Consider the following 22468-nt stretch of genomic DNA (forward strand, 5'->3'; position numbering starts at 1 on the left):
CCACACATGAAGAGATGTGCAGATAGTACCCAGACTCAAAAAATGTATTCATGTTATTATATTTGGCAATTCACTTAACCTAAAAAGGACCTTGTTTTTCACATTTGTAAAATGAATGATTTAGCTTAAGTGTGCCCTTTGACTTATAAGATTATTGGAAAATGTATAATCTAGGTTTTTCTCTGGCTTGGTTTTATTGTGTTATCTTCCAAAAAGCTTTTTTTGTGCAGGCATTCACATTTCTGTGTTCGTCACCTATCTTAAGATTCCTCTTATTACACTTACTGTTCAATTTGGTTTTTAAATTGAATAATATTTAGTTTGTCAGGAAACACTATTTTCTTCATTGTTGTTTTCTTGGCAGGATGGAAAGTATATGAGGTTTTAAATAACCCTAGCAAATGAATCTTCTTTTCTTTAAAATTAAAACCCCAATTAATCGTTACTGAGATAGCTTTTAAAAGGTTGTTGTGATAAATGGTATGCCCACTCAAACTTTTATTATAGATTTTGAGAGGGATTGCGTTCCTATGCAGGATAAGACAAGAGATGACATTTAGCAGATATGGTAAGAAGCCCTTATTAGTTCTGGATTTCTTAAGTACCAAAGACAAAAAATAGTTGAGCTGATTAAAATTCTATTCAGTGGGTAATCATTTATCGATGGTTCTTTGTTGTTTGCCTAGTTAACCAGGTGAGGACAGACATTGACTGCTCTTCCTCAGCATTTTATCCTCAGGGCCTGCAGCTGGCACAGGTCTTGATTATGATTTTAAATGAATAATGATCTAGAGAAGGTTGCAGGGGAAAAAAGGAAATGTGTCCACTGTAAAAAAAAACATTAGTAAAGTTACATATAGGGTTATATTAATCATGTGCTTTAATGAACCCACTTCTTGAAAAACAAATTATTTGACTATCATAGAGAAGTATAAAGCAAATATTGAGAAACAAAGCTAAACTCTGCTAGAAAGCCATCTAGTGGTATCCAGTGTAATGAAACTTAAGTTTGATTATGTCTGGACTTCTAAGTAGAAACTTTTGTGCCTTAGTTGAATAGCGGTATTATAAGATATTTAAATTCTTTGAAATGCTTTCAAACACACTAAGTAAAGGGTAATACTCATTCTGCTATTGTTTTTGTGCTGTCGAGGACTTTGGATGCTTGACAAAGATTTGTGTTGCAGAAGGTAAGGGGTTGAGCACGGGGAGCTTGAATGAGTACATGTTGATCCGAGAGACTCCTGTTCAAAGTGATCCTAAGGAAAGAGAAGAAAAAGAATAGCTAAATGTTTTTTCTTCGTTTTCCCTTTTGGAATCAGTTATTAAAGATAAAGAGCACATTAAGATAGTAGTTGCTATTAGAGACCTGTTTAAAGATGAGCTCTGGGCTTATCTTTTAGGTTATCAAATGAGAGAGAATTCTGTACTATATTAAAGAATGGAAGTAGGGTTGATTTCAGTGAAATGAAGTTTCCTCTTTAAGGTTATTAATTATGAACAGAGACACATGGTTTAGTGTTTTTAGAGGCAGTAATGGTAACTCTGGAAATAGTTATAAAAATTTGTTGGGTTTTATGGTCAAATATATGTCTAATTAATGTTAGCATGAAGCATTGTTTTCTCCTCTATGTCATATATAAAATATTAATGGTGTTGAAAATGATGCAAGTTGTTACTTCTGAGGCTATCACGTTTGTCAAGAAAATTGCAATTTATAGCCTAGCAAACGTGGTTTGTTTTTTCATGCTTAGCAGAGTTCCCATCTATAAGATACAGAGTGAAACCTCCTTAGGAAGTTATTTCTGATACTTTTTTGCATGAAATGACTCAAAATTTGGGAACCTTTCGGGTATCCTCAGTTTTTTTTTTTTAAGTTTACTCTTTGATCAGATGTTAGTGGATGATTCATGAAAGTCGTTTGGTATGATTTTACAAATAAAACAAAAATGTTAAAAATCCTGTGTTTTAAGAATGCACGGGTTTTACATAAATTGTTCTGTTTTTCTTAGCAAGCAGAGATGAACTCCAGTCCAGAAAAGTTAAACTGGACTATGAAGAAGTTGGTGTATGTCAGAAGGAGGTCTTAATAACCTGGGATAAGAAGCTGTTGAACTGCAGAGCTAAAATCAGATGTGATATGGAAGATATTCATGTTTCTCTTAAAGAAGGTATTCTGGATCCTTTTTTTTTTTTTTTTTTTTTTTTTTGACTACAGTTGATGCACAATGTTACATTAGTTTCAGGTGGATCATTGTAATAATTTTTTTTTTTTAAGATTTTATATATTTGAGAGAGAGAATGAGAGCGAGCAAGCACAAGCAGTGGGTGAGGGGCAGAGGGAAAAGCAGACTCCCCACTGAGCAGGGAGCCAGATGTGGGACTCGATCCCAGGACTCTGGGATCATGATCTGAGCTGAAGGCCAATACTTAACTGACTGAGCCACTCAGGGGCCCATGTGATAATCTTTTATAAAGAAAAAATTTAGAGATTTTTTTGATTGTGTAGCTCAGGCATATATGCTTTGCCTATAAAAAATGGGAAGCAATTTGCTTTTGACTGTAGTCAGTGGCTCAACTGGGAAGAAAACTATGCTTAATGGAGAGATTGTCCCTGAGGAGGTAGGAGACACCTTTCCTAGAGATTGTGCTGACTTCTTCAACCAGCTCTTCTTAGCCCTGTGTTGTTGTTTACCAAGAAGGAGTGAATGCATTGGTACAGACCTTGGATTACATCCATAAAAATAATTTAGGCTTATAAACTTGACCCACTTCCATCATTTGGTCAGACATGTTTATATTTATGTGTAAATGTATTATATATGTATGTTTTCACCTATGTGTATATATATACATAAGCAGATTTACATTTTTATTAGTCAGTCAGTTTTTCTTCCATGTATATGTTCGTTTATTTTGGAAAGCTTGCTTTTAATCAGCCATTATACTGCATTGCTTCTCTACCATATAAACTGACTGATATTTAAACATCTCAAATTTAAAATTAAAACTAGCATTTCTGTGACTCAGGTATTAAAATGAGAATCTCCATGGCTTGAATGAACTGATGAGTGTAAAATAAAAATCCAAAAATAGCCAAAGAAATCTGATAATGAGTCTCGTTTTAAAAGCTTATGATTAGTGTGTGAAACTGTTGCACAATCAAGTTTAAATTGAAGTTGGGAATAATTTTGCAAGATGCTACATTTACAAGCCTCATATATGGGTGTTTTTTTCCCTTGAAGATATGGAAGTTGTAAAGATTTTCATTGACTGTATTATTTGGGACAAAACAGTGGTTAATAGAATGTGTGTGAGATGTTGATCACAGCATTCTTTGGAATGACTTTCACAGATGTTTTGGGGTGCTCATCTTTCAATTTCATATAGAATACATTTTAAACTTTTAAAAAAGAGGGGCACCTGGGTGGCTCAGTGGGTTAAGCCTCTGCCTTCGGCTCAGGTCATGATCTCCGGGTCCTGGGATCGAGCCCTGAATCGGGCTCTCTGCTCAGCAGGGATCCTGCTTCCCTCTCTCTCTCTGCCTGCCTCTGCCTACTTGTGGTCTCTCTCTCTGTCAAATAAATAAATAAAATCTTTATTAAAAAAAGATATTTATTTAAGAGAGAAAGAGAGAGAGAGAACGTGTGCGTGAGCAGTGGGAGGGACAGAGGGAGAGGGAAAGGATCTCAGGCAGGCTCGACGCTCAGGCAGGCTCATCCTTCTCACTCTTCCTTTCTCTCCCCATTCCTTGCTCATCTGATGGTGTTCAAACATTCCTCTCCTTTTTAAAAATAACTAATTTCTTTATGAAAAACAATTTTATTTATTAATTTGACAGAGAGAGAGCATAAGCAGGGGGAGCAGCAGAGGAGAGGGAGAGAGAGAATCTCAAGCAGCGGGGAAGGGCAGAGGGAGAGAGAGAAGCAGGCTATCCCCTGGGCAGGGAGCCCCCCTCGGGGCTCAATCCCAGGATCCCAGAATCATGACTTGAGCTGAAGGCAGACACTTAACTGACTGAGCCACCCAGGCACCCTAACATTCCTCTTCTCAAAGGGATTGCGGCCCACATTCCCAGCCTGGAGCCTGTTATCTTTTCGTTCTCAGTTCAAATACCATTTCTTCAGAAATAATGTGCCCCCTTTTCTCTTCCACCAAAACAAATTGGTTTCACTTTATTATTTTTTCTCATGTTTCTTTCCCTTTAATTGTGCTTATCATAATTTGTAATTTTGTGTTTATGTATATGTTTGTTTAATGTTTTTCTCACCCCACTACTGCCTACCTAGCACCTAAGAAGCATCTTGTGCAAGTTATTTACTGAATGAGTACATGGATGAATGAATGAATGAGAATCCATTCCTGAGAATGGATTTATTCATCTCCTAGGGATAAAGTATCCTTAGTACCATTCTCTATACTTTGCTGCATGTTAGATGTTCAACAAATACTTATTTAACTGAAGTGAATTGCCTTCTTGCCAAATCGTTATTGGATGGATAATAAAACAGCCCACTCACATATTAGAGATTCAATTAATGGGCTAATGAAAGTTATCCAAAAAATGACATGTGGTCATTCATTCATTCATCTAACACATGTTTAAATAGCAAGGTATGTTTTTGGTTTTCATCATACAGAGATGAACATTTGCTTGCTATTCTCAAGGAGCTCACCATTGGTAGTAGGGAAAATAGGCAAACATGCAGTGTAGATCTAATCCAATATGGTGATGTTAGAGTATGTGTCAAAGAATGTGTGAGAAGGGAGTGATTACTCCTAGAGATATGAGAAAGATCTTCAGTAGATGAATGGCATTCAGGTTCAGCCACAACAGATGAATAGAAAAACACTGTGCAACCAAGTGGGGAAACTTGGAAGTCCATAAGGCAGCCGTAGGAACAAGTTTGGAAGTGTATTGTGGAGGGCCTTATAAATTATGTCAGTGAGCCTGAGTTACACCTTTTTGGACAATAATACTTTTGGTTTATGCAAATAATGGTACTGAAGTTCAAAAATATCAGTGCCATTAAACCTTCCTTAATCAGCTGGGAGCTCAGAAACCTATTCCCCATCCAGTGTACCTGAACTCAAAATACTTTGTGAAGTAGGGTATCTGTATTATACAGAATTGAATTCTGTCCCTCCCAGGGCCTACTTCATTTTCTTTGGCATAAACAAAAGGGTTTTTTTTGCAGGGGGGGGGGGCACCTGGGTGAGTCAGTTGGTTGAGGATCCAACTCTTGGTTTCAATGCAGGTCATCATCTCCGAGTGGTGAGATCAAGCCCCCCGCACTAGGCTCCCTGCTCAGCACGGAGTCTACTCGGGATTCTTTCTCCCTCTCCCTCTGCCCCTCCTGCTCCCATGCTCTCTCTTTCTCTCAAATATATAAAAGAAAAAACAAAACAAACAAAAACACAACAAAGTTTTGTTATACTCTGAGATGCTTGTGATACCCTTTGGTTCTCAAGCATAATGGAGTTCATGTTTCATGATACAGGCCGGATGTTGTCTTGTCAGAGGGTGTTTTGGAGCAATCCGGTCTTGCTTTCATGTGTACGGACCATTCTTATTATTCTTGTATGACCATGTAAAAATGCTATTTTATTCTCTTTTACATGGTTACTTGTTGATGTCAAACATTTAGAAATTGTAAGTACTAACATTTGTTATTAGCTTCAAACCAAATGAAAGATGGGACTAGGCAGTGATACGTCTCATGATTGCAGAATTTGGTCTCTGAAGCCAGACTTGGGGAGTTCAGTTCTAAACTTCCACTTACCGGCTGCGCAAACTTGGGCAAATTGCTTAGCTTCTTTCTGCCTCTGTCTGGCCATCTGGAAAGTAGGGAGATTAGTAAGTGCCTGTCTCACTGGGTGGTTTTCTGAGCATGGGAACGACGCTGAGTAGCAAGGCGCCCTCGATGAGTGTTGTATTAGGTGCCCAAGCAGGGTTGGCTGAGGTTAACATTGCCGTTACTATTATCTGAGGGTTTTCTCTCACAAGACATCGGCTGTTACGGGATGAACCTTGTCAAAATGCGCTTCTGTCAGGACATGATACTGTGGGCGAGAGGGTGGCCTGCAGGCCATCGCAGCAGCCTGTTTTCAGGCCCTGCATGGTTCCTTGGCTGCCGTTGAACAACCCCACCCCAGAGTTCAAGACCTTGCTTTTTTTTTATCTTTGCAGGTGTTCCCAAAAGTCGACGAGGAGAAATTTGGCAGTTCCTAGCTTTACAGTATCGTCTAAGGCACAGATTGCCCAATAGACAACAACCTCCTGACATATCCTATAAAGAACTTCTCAAGCAGCTCACTGCTCAGCAGCACGCTATTCTTGTGGACTTGGGTATGTCTGCTCCATTGATTATTGTACCAGAGTAGACAGTAGGTCCCTTTGTTGAGTTTTTGTGGGGGATTTTGCTTGGGTTTCTTGTGTTGTTGTTGTTGTTGTTGTTGTGTAGTGTTTTGTTCTGATGTTGCTCAAGAAGGTGTGTTGAATTATGCAGAGCTGCTGACGTTGTCCTTTCTTGAGGGCAAACTGGCTTTATATCTGGTTGAAGATACCATATGTGTCGAATACAGAATGAAGTTTTCATCCCCAAACCTGCCTCCCCAAAAGGGTGTTATATTTGAATCATTATAAAGGTCATGTTATCCGACACTATCAGTTCCTCTATTTTGAACAACTGACTTTTGTTTGAGATAGACATTTATTTTCCTCAATCAACACTGGTTTTAAAATAGGCTAGACTAGATTAAAAGGGGCACCAAAAAATCACACAAGCCTTTGGATATCACTTTAGAAAGCAATACAATAAGTAGCTATGTTGTGGAACCATGAATACACCTCTACAGGATGAGAAAAAAAAAATGAACTGTCCTAATATTATGTGAATAGGTACTTGTGAGAATTGACAGCATCGTAAAGCTATCTTTTTAAATGCTGAATTTCAAATAACTAATGGGAAGTAAAAATGGTATGCTTTTAAAAATTACATTGTCTTTAGTTTTTTTCTAGCATGTTATATATTTTATTATTTAAAAATGCCTAATTGATTGGATTAAATATTATATGTTGGCATTTGACTATTTCATCTGTAGCCTCAGAAGTTAATGTATCTGAAGTAGCCAAATATGTTACCTGAGTCCATTTGGGAAAATAAGGCATTACCTTATATTTGGGGGTCACCTTTTATTAGGGCACATTAAAAAATCACTAGCCAAAACCTAGTTTGGATCTCTGCTCCCGTGCTCGCTTTAGCAGCACATATACTAAAATTGGATCTCTGTTCCCTTTGGATGATAAACAACTTTGTTGGGAAAGGACCCAACTCAGTTAATATTTTTTGAGTCAATAATTTTTGAAAAGGGGAATTTTACAGAGAAACTGAAGACTTCAGTCTTGTCTGATTTTAGGACTGAGCTGTGGTTTTAGGCAAATTATTCTGCTTCTGAGTCTCAATCCTCTCATTTAAATGGGCAATCCCTATGGATGCCCGCAGATCTCTGGTTCTGTGACTAGAAGTTGATGACCAGACTAGGAATTGGGATGGTTCATTTAGGGCCAGGCAAGACTCCTAATAGAGAGAAGGAGATAAGAAGATCAGATTATAAGGGAAGGCTGGTCGGGGGAAAAAAATGGAACCAGAATTAAGGTCTTGGATAGAGAGTACATTTGTAGTTGTCTTTAACAACAATTTTAAGTAATGAAATAAAATGGTAACTTAAAAAAAATCGTTGATTTAACTCTCCTTGTAGCCATCTGTGTCTCCTTAGGCTGTTCTTATTTTCTCCTATCTTCCTCTTGCTCTGCAGAATTAATCTTATCACCTCTTGGGGAAAAAAATAAAACATGATCACTTTTTAGCATATGTGGTGGAAAACATTTAAAGCTCTGGCATTCTTACAAGTACTCACTACAAGAGTAGTCATTTCACAAGCAAGCTGATAGCCCCTTCATTTCTGCAGCAGAAGGAAAGCCCCGTGCCAGTGTACACAGCTTTGGTGACGAAGATGGCTTTGTTTCAGTGTTTAGTACCAGCTTGTCAGTGATCCAGGACTGATTTTGTTTGCTTGCTGGGCTGTCTCTATGGTAATTTTATGCTCAGAGGTGAATTTTAGAGGGGAATTTATTTGAAATCAGCTTGACCTTCTGCTTTACTTGCTCTTTTTTAATACATTGAAAAAAGGAAAGAGGTCTATATGGCTCATGGAGGTGGTTTAAGAGAACAAAGGATATTTGAGAAAAGGAGTATTTCATGAAAGACAGACTGAATATGAAACAAAACAATTTCAAAAAGTTCCTCCAGTGTCATAGGACAGGAAAGCAGGACTAAATCTGCTTATGAACTGCTAGGATTTCCTTTTAAATAATACGAAACCTTTAATAAGATTCTGATTTCAGTCAGAGTGGTCTTTTCTTTCTTTTCCTTTCTTTTTTAGAGAGAGAGAGAGTGCAAGCAGGGCCAGAGGTGGGTGCGGTGCAGAGGGAGAGGGAGAGAGACACAGGGCTCCATCTCCCAACCGTGAGATTATGACCTGAGCCGAAATCAAGAGCAGGACAGACGCTTAACTGACTGAGCCACCCAGGCTCCCCGAGGGTGACTTTATGTGAACTTAGAATTTGCCTTGATTTATAGACCGAATAGATTGTATTTTCTGTTTTCCCGGGATCGCTCCTGGACATGCCCTTGATTCATTTGTGAATTTGTTGTTTTCTAGAAAGACGTGCTCGTTAGCATCAAATGTTTGCTTCCCTTTCATATGTGGATGGGTACTCCAAGCAGCTCTCACTGGTCCAGAAAAGAATGTTTGTTTCTTCCTGGAAATCACTGCATTGCAATTTCACTCTTGTCTCCCAAGCATCCAGATATCTCAAAACTATTTCTTTTCTCTTTCTCTGTAGGAAGGACGTTCCCTACTCACCCCTATTTTTCAGCACAGCTTGGGGCAGGGCAGCTTTCACTCTTTAACCTCTTGAAAGCCTACTCACTGCTGGACCAAGAAGTGGGTTACTGTCAGGGGATCAGCTTTGTGGCTGGAGTGCTGCTTCTGCACATGAGCGAAGATCAGGCCTTTGAAATGCTGAAATTCCTCATGTATGACCAGGGCTTCCGCAAGCAGTACAGGCCTGACATGATGTCGCTGCAGGTAAGGCACACGGGGAGCTGTTACGAGCAATCGTGGCGGCAGTAGCCCTCTCCTACCTCACGGTTAAGACTGAAAGAGATTTGCACCCACTGTCTTGGAATTCTTATAAATGGAGAGACGTGTTTTAGATTAACGGCTTTAGTGTGCGATTTGTTCTTTGGCTAAACCTGTAAGTGTATGATAATGTCTCTGCAGAAAAAACTCTTCCACGAAGCTCCTGAAGTGATTAAATAAGCAATTTCTAGAAAGGTAGTAAGTAGGTGGGTACTCAGGTCTCTCTCCCCTCAGTCAGCAAGTGGAGATGGAGAAAGAATTAAGTCCTCTTACTGCACTTTTCCTCAACCTGTCAACTGAAAGATCGTACATCTTTTGGTCAATGTAAAAATACAATGTTTTTTCTTTTACTGTGAATGCATCCGTTGCAGACAGCTGTGTCATGGTTTTTCTTGAACTTACTTTGTCTCCCCTCCTTTATCTTAATGTCATATAGGCTCTTCTAGAGGAAAAGGTGTCTAGAGTCGGTGGCTTTCTTCAGTCTGCTTTCCTTCGTATGCACTGAGGAAGCACCGTTACCACATTTTAGTCGTTATAAGTGGGGCATTCGCTGCTGCTGCTGCTGTGATCTTCATCCGATTTCAGGCTCCCTGTATACACAGCTCTCCCTTTTGTTTATTCATTTATTTATTTTTTTTAAAGATTTTTTAAAAAGTTTTTATTTGACAGAGATCACAAGTAGTCAGAGAGGCAGGCAGAGAGAGAGGGGGAAGCAGGCTCCCTGCCGAGCAGAGAGCCCGATGTGGGGCTCGATCCCAGGACCCTGGGATCATGACCTCAGCCGAGGACAGAGGCTTAACCCACTGAGCCACCCAGGCGTCCCTCCCTTCTAGTTTAAAGTCCACTTATCTTAATGTATTGGTTTCTAACAAGCTGTTTAGATTTTATCTATAGATATGTTATCACAAACAGTCACTACCTTCCAAATGAAAGCTTTTAGTAGTGAAAATATAAAAGAAGACTTTAAAGAGAGGAATGTCAGAGTTCTCCTCCCTTCAAAGGGGATAGGCAAGATGCTCGGTTCATTATAATATTATTATGTAGATAAGAAGTAAAATATTTAAAAAAAGCTTTTCAGATATCAAGGATCAGTTTTTACATTTAATATTTTAGGTACCAGTCTATAGACAGAAAAGGACTGGGTTTTCACCTTGTGAATATTACAGTAAATGGTATTTTCTTGAGAAGATCAGTGGAGAGGAAATGGTCCCTTTTTCTTCTTTAAGATGAAATGTTTGCTAGGGAGATAGGCAGGGCTTTCCTCTCAGCTTTGGGTTTTCAGACGTGAGTTCATATGAAGGGTTTTCATCAGGATATGTAAATATAGTGATTTGATTCCTAGCTGATGACTCTTCATAGGTCTGTTAACATTTCACAAGTCAAATAATGGCAATGGAAGGCTTTATTTTTTATTTTATTTCTAGTGTTCATCTATATCTCATGTTGGATAGGAAGCATGGATGCCCTTGTAAAGAATTAAGTAGCTCTGATTTCCAGAAATAAGTTTGATATCTCATATCAGAAATTTTAAAGGATGGAAAGTACCTGTGAGTCGTGTTTGATTAAGGTCCATAAATAGAAAGATAGATGTAATTATCACTTTAAAAATGCAGTGATTTTCCTTTTTTTTCTTAAGATTTTATTTGTTTGTGAGAGAGAGAGCACAGAGGAGAATGAGAGGGAGAAGCAGACTCCCTGCTGAGCTCATCTCAGGGCCCTGAGATCATGACCTAAGCTGAAGGCAGATGCTTAACTGACTGAGCCAATCAGGCGCCCCAAAATGCAGTGATTTTTTAATTTAAAAACTCATCAGTTTGCTATCAAAAAATAAATTTAAATTGGATTAATCTAATTATATGGTTTGCATCTACCAAAGGAATATTTTATGTCTGTAATAATGACAGTGAAGTTGTTTTCATCTTTGACAACATTTGTAGAGGCTGCAAGACTGGGGGCCTTATTCCAGGAGGACAGAGCTTTTTGCTCCATAGAGTGAGGTACAACACTTTTCTACTTTCAGGAGCAGAAAGTGTTTTTGACTTCCAGAAGTGGAAGCAGCAGTGGGCTTGGATCACTTGATGGGATTTCTGACCACCTGCGTGGTCTGAGCTTAGGTACTGCTGGGTCTTGGCCTCGGTTCCCTTATGTATGACATGAGGAGGTTGAGGTCTCTTTTAACTTTGTCTCCTCATGTTTTGTAGTTGCTTTTTTTCGTGTTGAGTGTAAAAACATTGTGTCTTTTATCTCAAGTCTTTGCTCTCCCCTTTCCCCGTCTTCTCTGCCCTTCTCATCTCTCTCCACATCTCCCTCCTCTGGTTCTGCCTCCTCCATCAGAAGATTTGCCGTGTTATGTACACTGTAAAACTTAAGAATTATTTATTTTTAGCAGAGGCATTTTATCATTAAAGTTTCCTTTGAAGGAAGACTGAATTGTGGTTTTGTTTGCCTTTTTCGGAAGAGATTTAATGTAAATCTACCTTGATGGAGGAAATGTACTAAACCCCCAGTTTAGAATGTAGAAAAGGAAAAAGTTCTTTTAAAAAAAATAAAACATTGAAGTATACCTTCTGTGTCACAGTCCTCCGTGAACAAGAACAGAATGTGATTTATAATATGTTCTCTTTATTCTGCTAATTAGACTTCTTTGATTTTAATGCTACCAAAGTACTAATTCTTCTGTTGATAGAGCCCAGTGTGTCTACTTTCTAAATTGTAAATGGCCTAAGGGAAATATATTTTTCCAACTTGATTGAGATAATAATCACATTTTTTTAAACCTTTATGTCTAACTGAAGCTAAGCTTCTTGTTTTGTAATTGTGACTTCCTGTGGCCTTTCTTTCCTTTTACAGTGTGTGTGGAACTTAGTTTCCACAGGTATGTGTTACAGATAAAGATCAAACAAATAATTTGCTGTATTTATGCACAGTACTTTTTTAGTTTTGTGCTCTGGAAACAACAGCTGAACTCACAATATAATTGGTTATTTTAATGCATTTTGTAAAGCTAACTATTTAAAGGTGGTATTTTGATGATATCGTCTAGTGAAAGAAGTTGTGTTAGTTTTAATAAAGTACCATGTACATTTCAAACCAAAATGTCAAACTGATAGAACTGATCAAGGAACCACTACTCAGTATGTTACTATGTGGATAAAAATGTAAATTAAAGCACAATTCACAAATATGTTTATTATTTATTACCATATGCTGCCTTCATAATGTTTTTTTCTTTTTTTTTGGAAATACCAATAAGCCATAGTCAAGTGAAATAATTTCTTCTTTTAATACTAGAGACAGCCAGACTGTACTTTTTGCTTTAATCCCCTTTGTCATAAAGAAATATGCTGCTGGAATACCTTGGATATTGGAAATCCTATCTCAAGCTTCTGGCTCCATTACATTCTAAGCCAGGCAGTGTCCTAGCACCACAGGTGCCTGGTGGGGTTTAAGCCAGAGCTCCATCATAAATCAGATGCTGGGCCCAGAACAGATAGACAGCCTCTGCGTCTGAACTAAATGTGGTAGATCCTTTTGAATGGAAGCTTTTCTGGAATTGGTCTGAAATTAGAATGGACCTCCCATGAGAGTCCTAGGCCAGGACAGTTCTGATTAAATTCCAAAAGCAATGCCTTCCTACACGAGGGAAGATGACCATTTCAAACTTGCTCAGTCATCTTAGATGGACTCTTACTGACTCGCTTTCTGACCTCAGTTAAGTGAACTTGGACTTTAATATCAACTTTTACATAATAAAAATAAAATAATACTACTTTCATGCATTGAATATATGTGAATTTGTTATTAAATATTAAGGTAATAAAATTTAGTTTATTTTTTGCACAGATAAATGCATAATATTTTATTTTTCTTCTCCAAATTAACTTTAGATTCAAATGTACCAGCTGTCCAGGCTCCTTCATGATTATCACAGAGATCTCTACAATCATCTTGAAGAAAATGAAATCAGCCCCAGTCTTTATGCTGCCCCCTGGTTCCTCACATTGTTTGCCTCTCAGTTTCCACTAGGATTTGTAGCCAGAGTTTTTGGTAAGAGATGCCTGTGATCAAATGGAACAGTGTTATTTATCCCAAGCAATATTCTTCTTGCCATGTGGTGGCCCAATTATTTTATCGCGTGTTACACAGAACAGCAAATTGCTAATGGAATTTAATAAATGTGCCTGGCTCTATTCTGAGAGTAATTTAAAACCATATTGGTCTTAAGTGAAATTGACATTAAAAGGGAAAGAAGAATTGGGCCCTGTATTTGGGGAGCTGTGATGGAGCTCTTATTTTCATTTATACCCCAAAATCAGAAGACACTTTTTCAAAAATCTAAACTAAGGACTTACTATTTATAATTTTCCAGATTTTTATACACATCCTTCTTAGCTCAGTTTTTGTTTTTGTTATTCTTTTCCTATTGTCTCCTTCAACACTAACTCAAAAGAGAGAAAAACATGTTCTCTGGTTGGGTCAGTGGAAGCACCTGTATCAGTGTGATTTCTAATGACTTTTTTAAAAATCTGGCTTTTGTTAGTAGGATAACTGAAATTCCTGTTTTACTGCTTAAGTGACTCTCCTTCCTTCAAGTGCAGTGGCAGCACCAATCTCTAAGACTGGGTAGCTCATGGAAAAACCACTAAGCACAGGCAGTTAGGCCTGGGGCAAGTTACTGAGTTCCCATTTTGCTTCATTATGGTGTTAGGCACCAGGAATAAAAAAGAGACTATGATGTGGTTTATGAACCCTTTGGGGGTCCTTAAAACTATTCACAAGTCTTTGGTTAGGTTTATCTAAGTCCATTATTTTAAAACAAAAATAATTAAAAAAAAAACAACTCTTTATTAGAGGTTTGTTCTTAAAGATGTTTAGGACCTCTGTGACCTCAGAAAGGGCTCCCACAGTTTTTACATCCTGCTTATCTGGTATCCATGGTGAAAGCAGTCAATATTTGTAACTGTGCTTTTGCTAAATTGGAGCTTTTTGTCAAATTGTGAGTATTGGCCTGACTGTAGGTCATCACCAGCCTTAAAAAAAAAAAAGAGTTAGAATGGAATACAATGAAAATATCTGTGTGTGTGTGTGTGTGTGTGTGTATAAAACAAATATATAGTATACATAACAAATAGTAAGGAAAAATGTTTGGAGAAGCTTCAATTTTGAAGATATGTGTGTAATATGTTTATATATACCAGAATGCAATGAATGGTGCCTTTCTTATTGGGGGTTATGGTTTAAAAAGTTAAACACTGTATTAGTGTAATATATTCTGTAGACAAAGTGCAACAAAAGAGCAAAATCAAGCTGCGCAGAATCAAATGTTCATCAAATTTTTCTTCTTTATTGAAATACTCAATTGCTTCTCTTCAGTTAACTTTTTGGGTGGAGTTTGGGTTCCTATTCTTGGTTCTTTTAAAATCCTTTCATTTATAATATATACATAAAATATATTTATTCTCAGCATATATATTTTTTCTTAGAATAATTTATCAAATCAAAATGATAAAACAATGTTTGAAAGCATTTCTCTTTGACTTACAGTTTGGAGCATGATATTAGAATTCAAGAAACAAACCTGCACAATTCTGTTTTTTGCAGTGAGATTATAACTGATGCCATCAGCTCTGCAGTAGCTGCTCAGTCCTTTTCTTTGAATTTAGTAAAGGGAAAGCTGCATGAGCAGAAGCTCACAGTTTCCTGGTTTTTAAAGACTCACTTTTACTTATTACTGATTCTAGAGTGACAAAGATTGAAACTTTCATATAGAAATATTTAGTACTTTCAAAACTATTGCCTATTTGTACTTGTTAGGAAATGGAGTTCAGAGTCAGGGTAGCTTTTCTTTTTTTCTCTTTAACTTTTGATTTAGGTTATATATTGCTTTTGATTTTTCTTTTAAAGTTTTTTTTTTAATTTCCTGCTCTGATATGGGTTTAACTGCATATTAACTGGTTCATTTATTTTTTATTATAGTAATGAGAGTTTAAATAGTACTAATTGGTTATGTTGATTTGTTTTTGTATTCCCCTCATGAAGAAAAATCAAAGTATCAGTTGAATAAGCATCTTTAGGTTTACTTAGTCTCCATTAAATTTGCCACTAAAATTATAAATACATAGACAAATAGCTATATAATTAACCTTTTTTCTCTTAACCTTGGCCTTATCTGAGATTACCAAATAAGTAAGAAAAATACTTAAACATCTGTTTATTTGTTTCAGTCGTATTATTTTTTTTTAAATCTAGGTCATCTCAACCCATTATTTTTTTGCAGAATATTCCATGGTTCCACTGCAGTAATTAAAAACAACAACAACCACAAGAAATTCAAAAAGCCAATAGCACACAGAGTACGCTTTTAACAATAGTGGATGCATAATTTTGATAATGAAATTGTATCTCTTTTTTTAGATATTATTTTTCTTCAGGGAACTGAAGTTATATTTAAGGTTGCACTCAGCCTGCTGAGCAGCCAGGAGACACTTATAATGGAATGTGAAAACTTTGAAAGTATTGTCGAATTTCTCAAAACCACACTCCCTGATATGAATACATCTGAAATGGAAAAAATTATTACCCAGGTATGATTAAAATGACAATAATAAGATATAAAATCATGCAGCAGTTTTTCCACTAATTATATATTAAATGCAGTAGTATGAAGACTTAGTTTTGTTTGATAGATTTTTTATTTGATCAGCTATATATATATATTTTTAAAGATTTTATTTATTTATTCGACAGAGATCACAAGTAGGCAGAGAGGCAGGCAGAGAGAGAGAAGGGGAAGCAGGTTCCCCCCTGAGCAGAGAGCCCGATATGGGGCTGGATCCCAGGACCCTGGAATCATGACCCGAGCTGAAGGCAGAGGCTTTAACCCACTGAGCCACCCAGGCGCCCCTTGATCAGATATATTTTATTCGAAAATGAGATTACGGTGGAATTTCTACATTGTGACATTGTCTGTGTGGCTATACACAGGAAAAGTGGTTCAGTGCTACATAAGGAATGCTTGGTGAGTCTTTCAGTTTATACCAATGGTAAGACTGAAGGTAGAGCCAACAGAATTAGGAAGACCTAATAAATAAAAATGAGACCCACTTACCTTTGTAATACTAATTCTGTCTTAAAATATATAAGGAGAACACGTGGCAAGAGCTCAGGCTTTGGAATTAGACAGTATTAGGTTTGTATCATGTTCTAACTCTTTTATTAGTTGATGGGCTTGTACACATCTCCCTAATCTTCTGAACTCTAGTGTTCTTACCTTCCAAATAGGACACTGCTCATCCAGAGGTTTTGTGAGGCTGAAGCACAGGAAAGAGTCTGTCTTCAGTGATTCAAACAAAGGTGCCATTTTTTAGAGGTTGGGCAGGGTTAAGAGAACCAAACGTGGATACCTAAATGCCCAGGAACTAGTAACAGAGGGAAGGATCTAACACTATTACAAGGCCCAGGGAGTGCCAGAACTATGCAGGAAGGGATTTTGGAGGGTTTTGTGCTTTTGGTGAGCTAGGAAAGGAAGGAACAAGGAAGAAAGATCAACCCCTTTCTCCTTCTCTTTCTGATCTCCTTCTGGCTGCTCTTCTGGGTCATATCCAACCCGAGCCAGCAAGAAAGAAGGTGTGAAAGGGGGATGTGGGTCACAAGGGTCTGTCTCCCAGATCCAGCAGACTAGATGAGGGCAGAGAATGGATCCGGGAAACAAATGGAGAATAATCAGTACACGATGTATCTAGTCCCTGGCTCTTCATAGGGACTAGGTTAAGTGGTAGTTGTGTACTGATGTTACTCAGATGACATGAACAAGTTTAAGATTCGTAGATGACTACTTTAGGAGCATTGACAAAATTTACCACTTTCCTAGAGGCACTGGGGATAGCAGATAAAAGAGTTTAGAGCAAGAGAAAGGGAATTTGACATTGTATTTTGGTGCCGTGCTACCTATTAGCTGTGTGACTTTGGGCAAGTTTCAAGCTCTTTAAGGCTCAGCTTCCTCCCTGACAAACTGAGAATAACAAGGATAATCCTCTTACCTTTTCCATATTGTTTTTAGGAGCAAATTTAACCAATCAGGTTGAAGAATTGTATACACTATAATTCACACCATAACATGAACTCTTATTCTGTGACATATAGAAGTTTCTTTTTATAGAATCTAAGTCACAAGCAGATTATTCTGTAACTACTTATGAATAGTTTTTATTTGTTAAAATGCTCTGTAAGCTGAAAACTGGAGCTTTTATTTACCTATCTACTTGTTTATTCTTCAGAAATATCTTTTTGGGCTGGCAAGCAGTCAGAGATTGTGCTTTTAGAGAAGTGGTAAACTGGAAGGCAGATCACGTCTCTTCTAAAATTAAGGAGGGAATCACCTGGCTTTAGAGATTATTGCTGGGATGAATGGATAGAATTTATAGGCCGTTAGATTTGGACTTGATATAAGAGAGATTTTTCTAACAATTATAGCAGATTTAATATGGAATGAACTGTTGATATTAAAGGAGACCTCGATGAGCTTTATTTAAAATATGGTCACTGAAAAATGCCAATAATGCAGAAAAGCATAAAGAAAAAGATAAAAGCAAAAAAAAAAAAAGAAAGAAAGGAAAGAAAGCCTACTAAACACATCTCTCTTTGCTTATATAAAAATATTAAGTGAAATCATAGTATACATGCTATTATTAACCTGATGTTTTATTAAAATATATATGGAGTAAAGGACATTTTTCCATGCCAATAAATATAGATCCATGCTATAAGTTTTAGTGGTTGGTCACAGTCCATTATGCCCATGGTTTCCAACTAGGTAGGTAAAAAGTAATGTTTGTTTGAGAGGGATGATTAGCTTCTCTAGACAATTCAATTAAATTCTCAGTTTTGACCACCTCTGATAGTAGTAGGATTAATAAGTAAGACAGGCTTGTTGTGGTTTCTTTTCTCCCCATAGTGTTAGTGTACACATGATTGCTTAAATGGCGGCTGCTGCCTCTCCTTCCCTTGCAAGTTTAGACTAAGGCGGTATTACCTGTCCACTAACTTCTAAGCAAACTGGCTTTCTGTTTGGTGGCAATTTGGGAGAGAGGGGGTAGCCCTGATTAAACCCTACAGCTCTGCACAGTACTCAGAAGATTCTCTGTTATTCCTAAGAGGCTCACATGGATTAGCAACAGGACAAGAATATTTAGTAGAAGTCCTGTCTGCCCTACTGACAAATTATTAGAAGTGTTTTTGGTCTCTTTATCCTAGAGATACCCTATGCAATTTCGCTTGCTAATCAGCGAAGATTATTTCTAACACAGGTATTTCTAACATAGATAAGAACTACTCCGTAAGTAATGGTATTTACCTGATAGGCTACATTTTTAGAGAGTTGCCAGATGATGCATGTTTTGGTTGCAAAATAGCCTTGAGCATTAACTTACTCTAGTGGTCTAGGCCTCATTATGAGAATGTTTCAGTTGTGTAGAAATGCCCTGTTTGTCCATATATAGTCAAACCTGTTTTTCTTCCTTTTGGTATGCCATACCCTTCTTCATTATTATATGGAAATCTGTAGGAAACACAGCAACACATAGTCTGTATTTTGGCATACATACTAAAGGCCGGACTAACCCACGGCGTTTTCATGGCAGGTGTTTGAGATGGATATTTCTAAACAGTTACATGCCTATGAGGTGGAGTATCACGTGCTACAGGATGAGCTTCAGGAGTCCTCATATGCCTGTGAGGAGAGTGAACCTGTGGAGAAGCTGGAGAGGGCCAATAGCCAACTGAAAAGACAAAACATGGACCTCCTGGAAAAGTTACAGGTAAAGAGATAAAGATTTGCTCAGAAAAACTCTTGACTGCCTCCCGTGAAGGCACAGAACTCTACCAGGAATGACAGAGACGTGACGTGGCGTGAACCATTGCCGACAGAGGGTCTGTGTGTCAGACTGTGTGCACGTGTTCTGGGGCTACAAATGCACATTATCAACCTACATCTCACTTGGGAGAGAAAATGTACACTCACAAAATTTTAAACGGCAATTCTAAGCAGAATCTGGCTAAATACCTATGGGTGTTACATGTATTTAGCTAAGTTCAGGGGCGGAGGGGTTGAATAGGCAAAACTGGGAAAGTGCTGGAGGACCTGGGGCTTGAGTTGGACTCTGAAGGACTGGGGGGAGAAATGAGTGGGGGTTGGGGCAGAGCAGCAGGGAAACTTGGGGTCAGTTTAAGATTTATGTTGGGGAAAGTGGGTTAAGTGTGATGGAGGCAGAACTGTCGATAACTTTCGGTGTCAAGCAGAAGAGCATGGCTTTAGTCCTGTTGAGAGAGAAATCTCTCAGAGCTTTTGAGCTGTATGTTAGAAAGATCAATCTGGAAACCTTGATGAGCACAGATTCGCATGGGGAGAGAAGATATGGAGACTAGCTAGAAATCACTTGCAGAAATCTGGGGATCGTGTGAATTGTCTAGAGTAAAACTTAACTGAAATGGAAAGAAAGGGAGGCATTTTGAGAGATCGAATGAAAACATGTAACATATAGTCCCTGTCATCAAAGAGTTTACAGTTACTTGGGAATATAAAATACTATGTATTTATGGGGCGCCTGGGTGGCTCAGTGGGTTAAAGCCTCTGCCTTCAGCTCAGATCATGATCTCAGGGTCCTGGGATCGAGCCCCGCATCGGACTCTCTGCTCAGAGGGGAGCCTGCTTCCCTTCCTCTCTCTCTGCCTGCCTCTCTGCCTACTTGTGATCTCTGTCTGTCAAATAAACAAATGAAAATCTTAAAAAAAAAGTACTGTGTATTTATTTATAAATGCACATTTATAAATGCAATAAGCAAGTTAGTGCAATCTAATATTCTGCACCTGCAGCTTGTATGATGTGAGCTGTGTAGTGAAGCTTCGAGGGACTGGGCTTAAGAGTAATCAGTGGAGGGGAGGTTAGAAAGGGAACCTTCTGGAAGGTGGGGGAGATGAGTTCTGAGTTGGAGCTCCCAGCTTGACACCTGTTCCCAAACTAGAGAATACTAAAACCCTGCTTCTATGTGGTGAGTCCCCTGACCAGAATGGCTAGGAGAGAAAGGCTTCGAAATGAGGGGTCTCTAGAGTAATTGCTCCCCAAGGATAGGAACACTTCATCTTTACATTAGCTCCTGCCCACAGAAGACTGTACATTTATTCAAACAAAGAGTCAACTCTTTTCAAAAAGAAAAACAGTTGGGCACGGCCCCTTATTATTTGATGCTTTCTTCAGTGGTGATTAATTGAGCCCTTCCTTATTAGGGAACGTGGGTTTGCACCTGCTTTATGTCATAATGACTTTTATTAATAGTTACAAACTTTTTCATTGACAGTTAAATGTCATCATCACGTCTTGGTTCCCAAGTTATGTGGGAACCTCTGACACCCATTGAAACTGACAGGATCCCAAGTTATATGTTTAGAAATCCCTGTATTTCTAGTCAGTGGGTGGAAAGCCTCTTTGAGCACCTCTGGGCAGCATCGGAAATCTCCTGTTTCTCCTTCAGCCAGATCCCACTCACTCCAGGGGATTACAGTGATGCCCCCACCACTGTGGGATGCTGATTTAAAATTGTTTTTGTTGCAGTCAGTGAAATGAGACGTATTTTGTCAGTACTACAGTTACATTTTTGCGAAACTGGGAAATCTCCATGTCACAGAGGGCTCCAAGTATTTGCATCACATACTACTTTACTACGAAATACAATATGATCAGTTAATAGAGGTAAGGTCTGGTGGCTGTTCTGATGAGGAATCCGTGTCTTCAGATGTTTGATTTGGAAATATTTGCCTTTTTTTTTTTCTTTCCCCCAAACAGATAGCTCATGCTAAAATCCAGACCTTGGAATCCAATCTGGAAAACCTTCTAACCAGAGAGACCAAAATGAAGTCTTTAATCCGGACTCTGGAGCAAGAAAAAATGGTTTATCAAAAGACAGTGGATCAAATCCAGAAGCTGCTGCCAGCCGATGCGCTCGCCAATTGTGAACCACTGCTAAGAGACCTCAACGGCAACCCTAACAACAAAGCCAAGACAGGAAACAAGCCATAATTGAAGAAGCGCCACGTCAGCAGAACGTGCTCTTAGAATGGTGAAGAAGGGGAGCGTCTGCGTGCGGCCGGCACAACGCTGGACACTGGAGCTGGCGGAACCACTGGAGTCTGGTGCTGAGCCCTAGTCCTGGAGGGAGGACCTTGCTCTCGTCAAAGTATGCCAATCCTAAACCATTGTACATATGTAGACTGGTTTTTTGTTATATTGACTATGTACGTATAGACATACAATGGACATAAAGAGTTCATGCTTTCAGATCAAAGGAGTAGATGTATATTTAAAGTAATTTTTTAAATCAAAACTTCATGAAATCCACACCAAAGGGGAGTTAAAATGAAATTCCCCTTGGACATAGATGAAATCATTTTGTGTGTAGTAAAACAAACTAGAGCATCTTTCTATATTGAAATATACTTGAAAAAAATGAATGTATTTTTTTCTCCAAAGAACAGCATGTTTCACTCAACAGCAGAGAGGTAGAAACATTTGTGTTTCTTTATGTGTATCTGTCTTAAAATCTACTGACATTATGTATATCTGATGAAAATGACTGATTGCCAATCATGCTCCTATGGGTTTTTCAGGAAGTGGGGGGCCTTCCTCCCTGCCTGCTTTGTGCCAACTAGCATGTTGTGTCTACATGCATTTTGAGTCAGGTTAGGCATTAACTTTGGACATGTGTAAGGAGAAAGCAAGACATTGTAGTGGAGGCCACCCACCCAGCTCAGGGTGAAAGAGAATGTTGCTCATTTCCTAGCAAATTAGACCAGCACTGTTACTCAGACTAAAAATATAAGGCCTCCACAATTTAATTTAGGACATAAATTGTCTAGATCAACTTTCTACTTCCTATTTAAATTACTCCTTATAGTCATGAATGGACTCCCTTTACAACAAGGATTTGTCATTTTCCCACTTATAGGAGTTCCTAATTCAGTTCTCTCTACCTTAAATGAAAGGGAAATTATGATTGGTTTTCTAAAGATAATATGTTGTGTTGAGACACTTTTTTTTTTGGCCAACTGACTGACTCTAATAAGCTCTTAATCATCTTTCCCTTGTATGTGAAAGTTTGTGAGAACTGTGAAATGTTTAAGAATAAACTGTTGAAATCCATTGGAGAGAAGTGGAAAGTGGCACCAAGCCCTTCTAAGACCTCCGTCTGTGTTTGAATTCCCAGCTTGCTCA

General features: G+C 38.2%; 1 protein-coding gene across 6 annotated transcripts in view; it reads left to right on the forward strand.

Annotated features, from left to right (window-relative positions):
* TBC1D4 (TBC1 domain family member 4) overlaps window positions 1–22258 on the forward strand; it is a 186701-nt gene extending 164443 nt beyond the window's left edge. For 4 of the 6 annotated variants that reach the window (XM_032864248.1, XM_032864249.1, XM_032864250.1 and 1 more), the window contains 7 exons: window positions 2013–2171; window positions 6191–6349; window positions 8909–9153; window positions 13095–13254; window positions 15622–15791; window positions 18846–19022; window positions 21044–22258. In XM_032864248.1, coding sequence (XP_032720139.1) covers window positions 2013–2171; window positions 6191–6349; window positions 8909–9153; window positions 13095–13254; window positions 15622–15791; window positions 18846–19022; window positions 21044–21277 — 1304 coding nt within the window. In that variant the 3' untranslated portion in view covers window positions 21278–22258. The remainder of the gene's footprint in view (window positions 1–2012; window positions 2172–6190; window positions 6350–8908; window positions 9154–13094; window positions 13255–15621; window positions 15792–18845; window positions 19023–21043) is intronic. The other 2 variants (XM_032864253.1, XM_032864252.1) reach the window with 1 other exon arrangement.
* The last annotated feature ends 210 nt before the right edge of the window (window positions 22259–22468 follow it).

This window comes from Lontra canadensis, unplaced genomic scaffold (genome assembly GCF_010015895.1).
Source record: "Lontra canadensis isolate GAN:19392208 unplaced genomic scaffold, GSC_riverotter_1.0 scaffold26, whole genome shotgun sequence".
Taxonomy (NCBI): Eukaryota; Metazoa; Chordata; class Mammalia; order Carnivora; family Mustelidae; genus Lontra; species Lontra canadensis.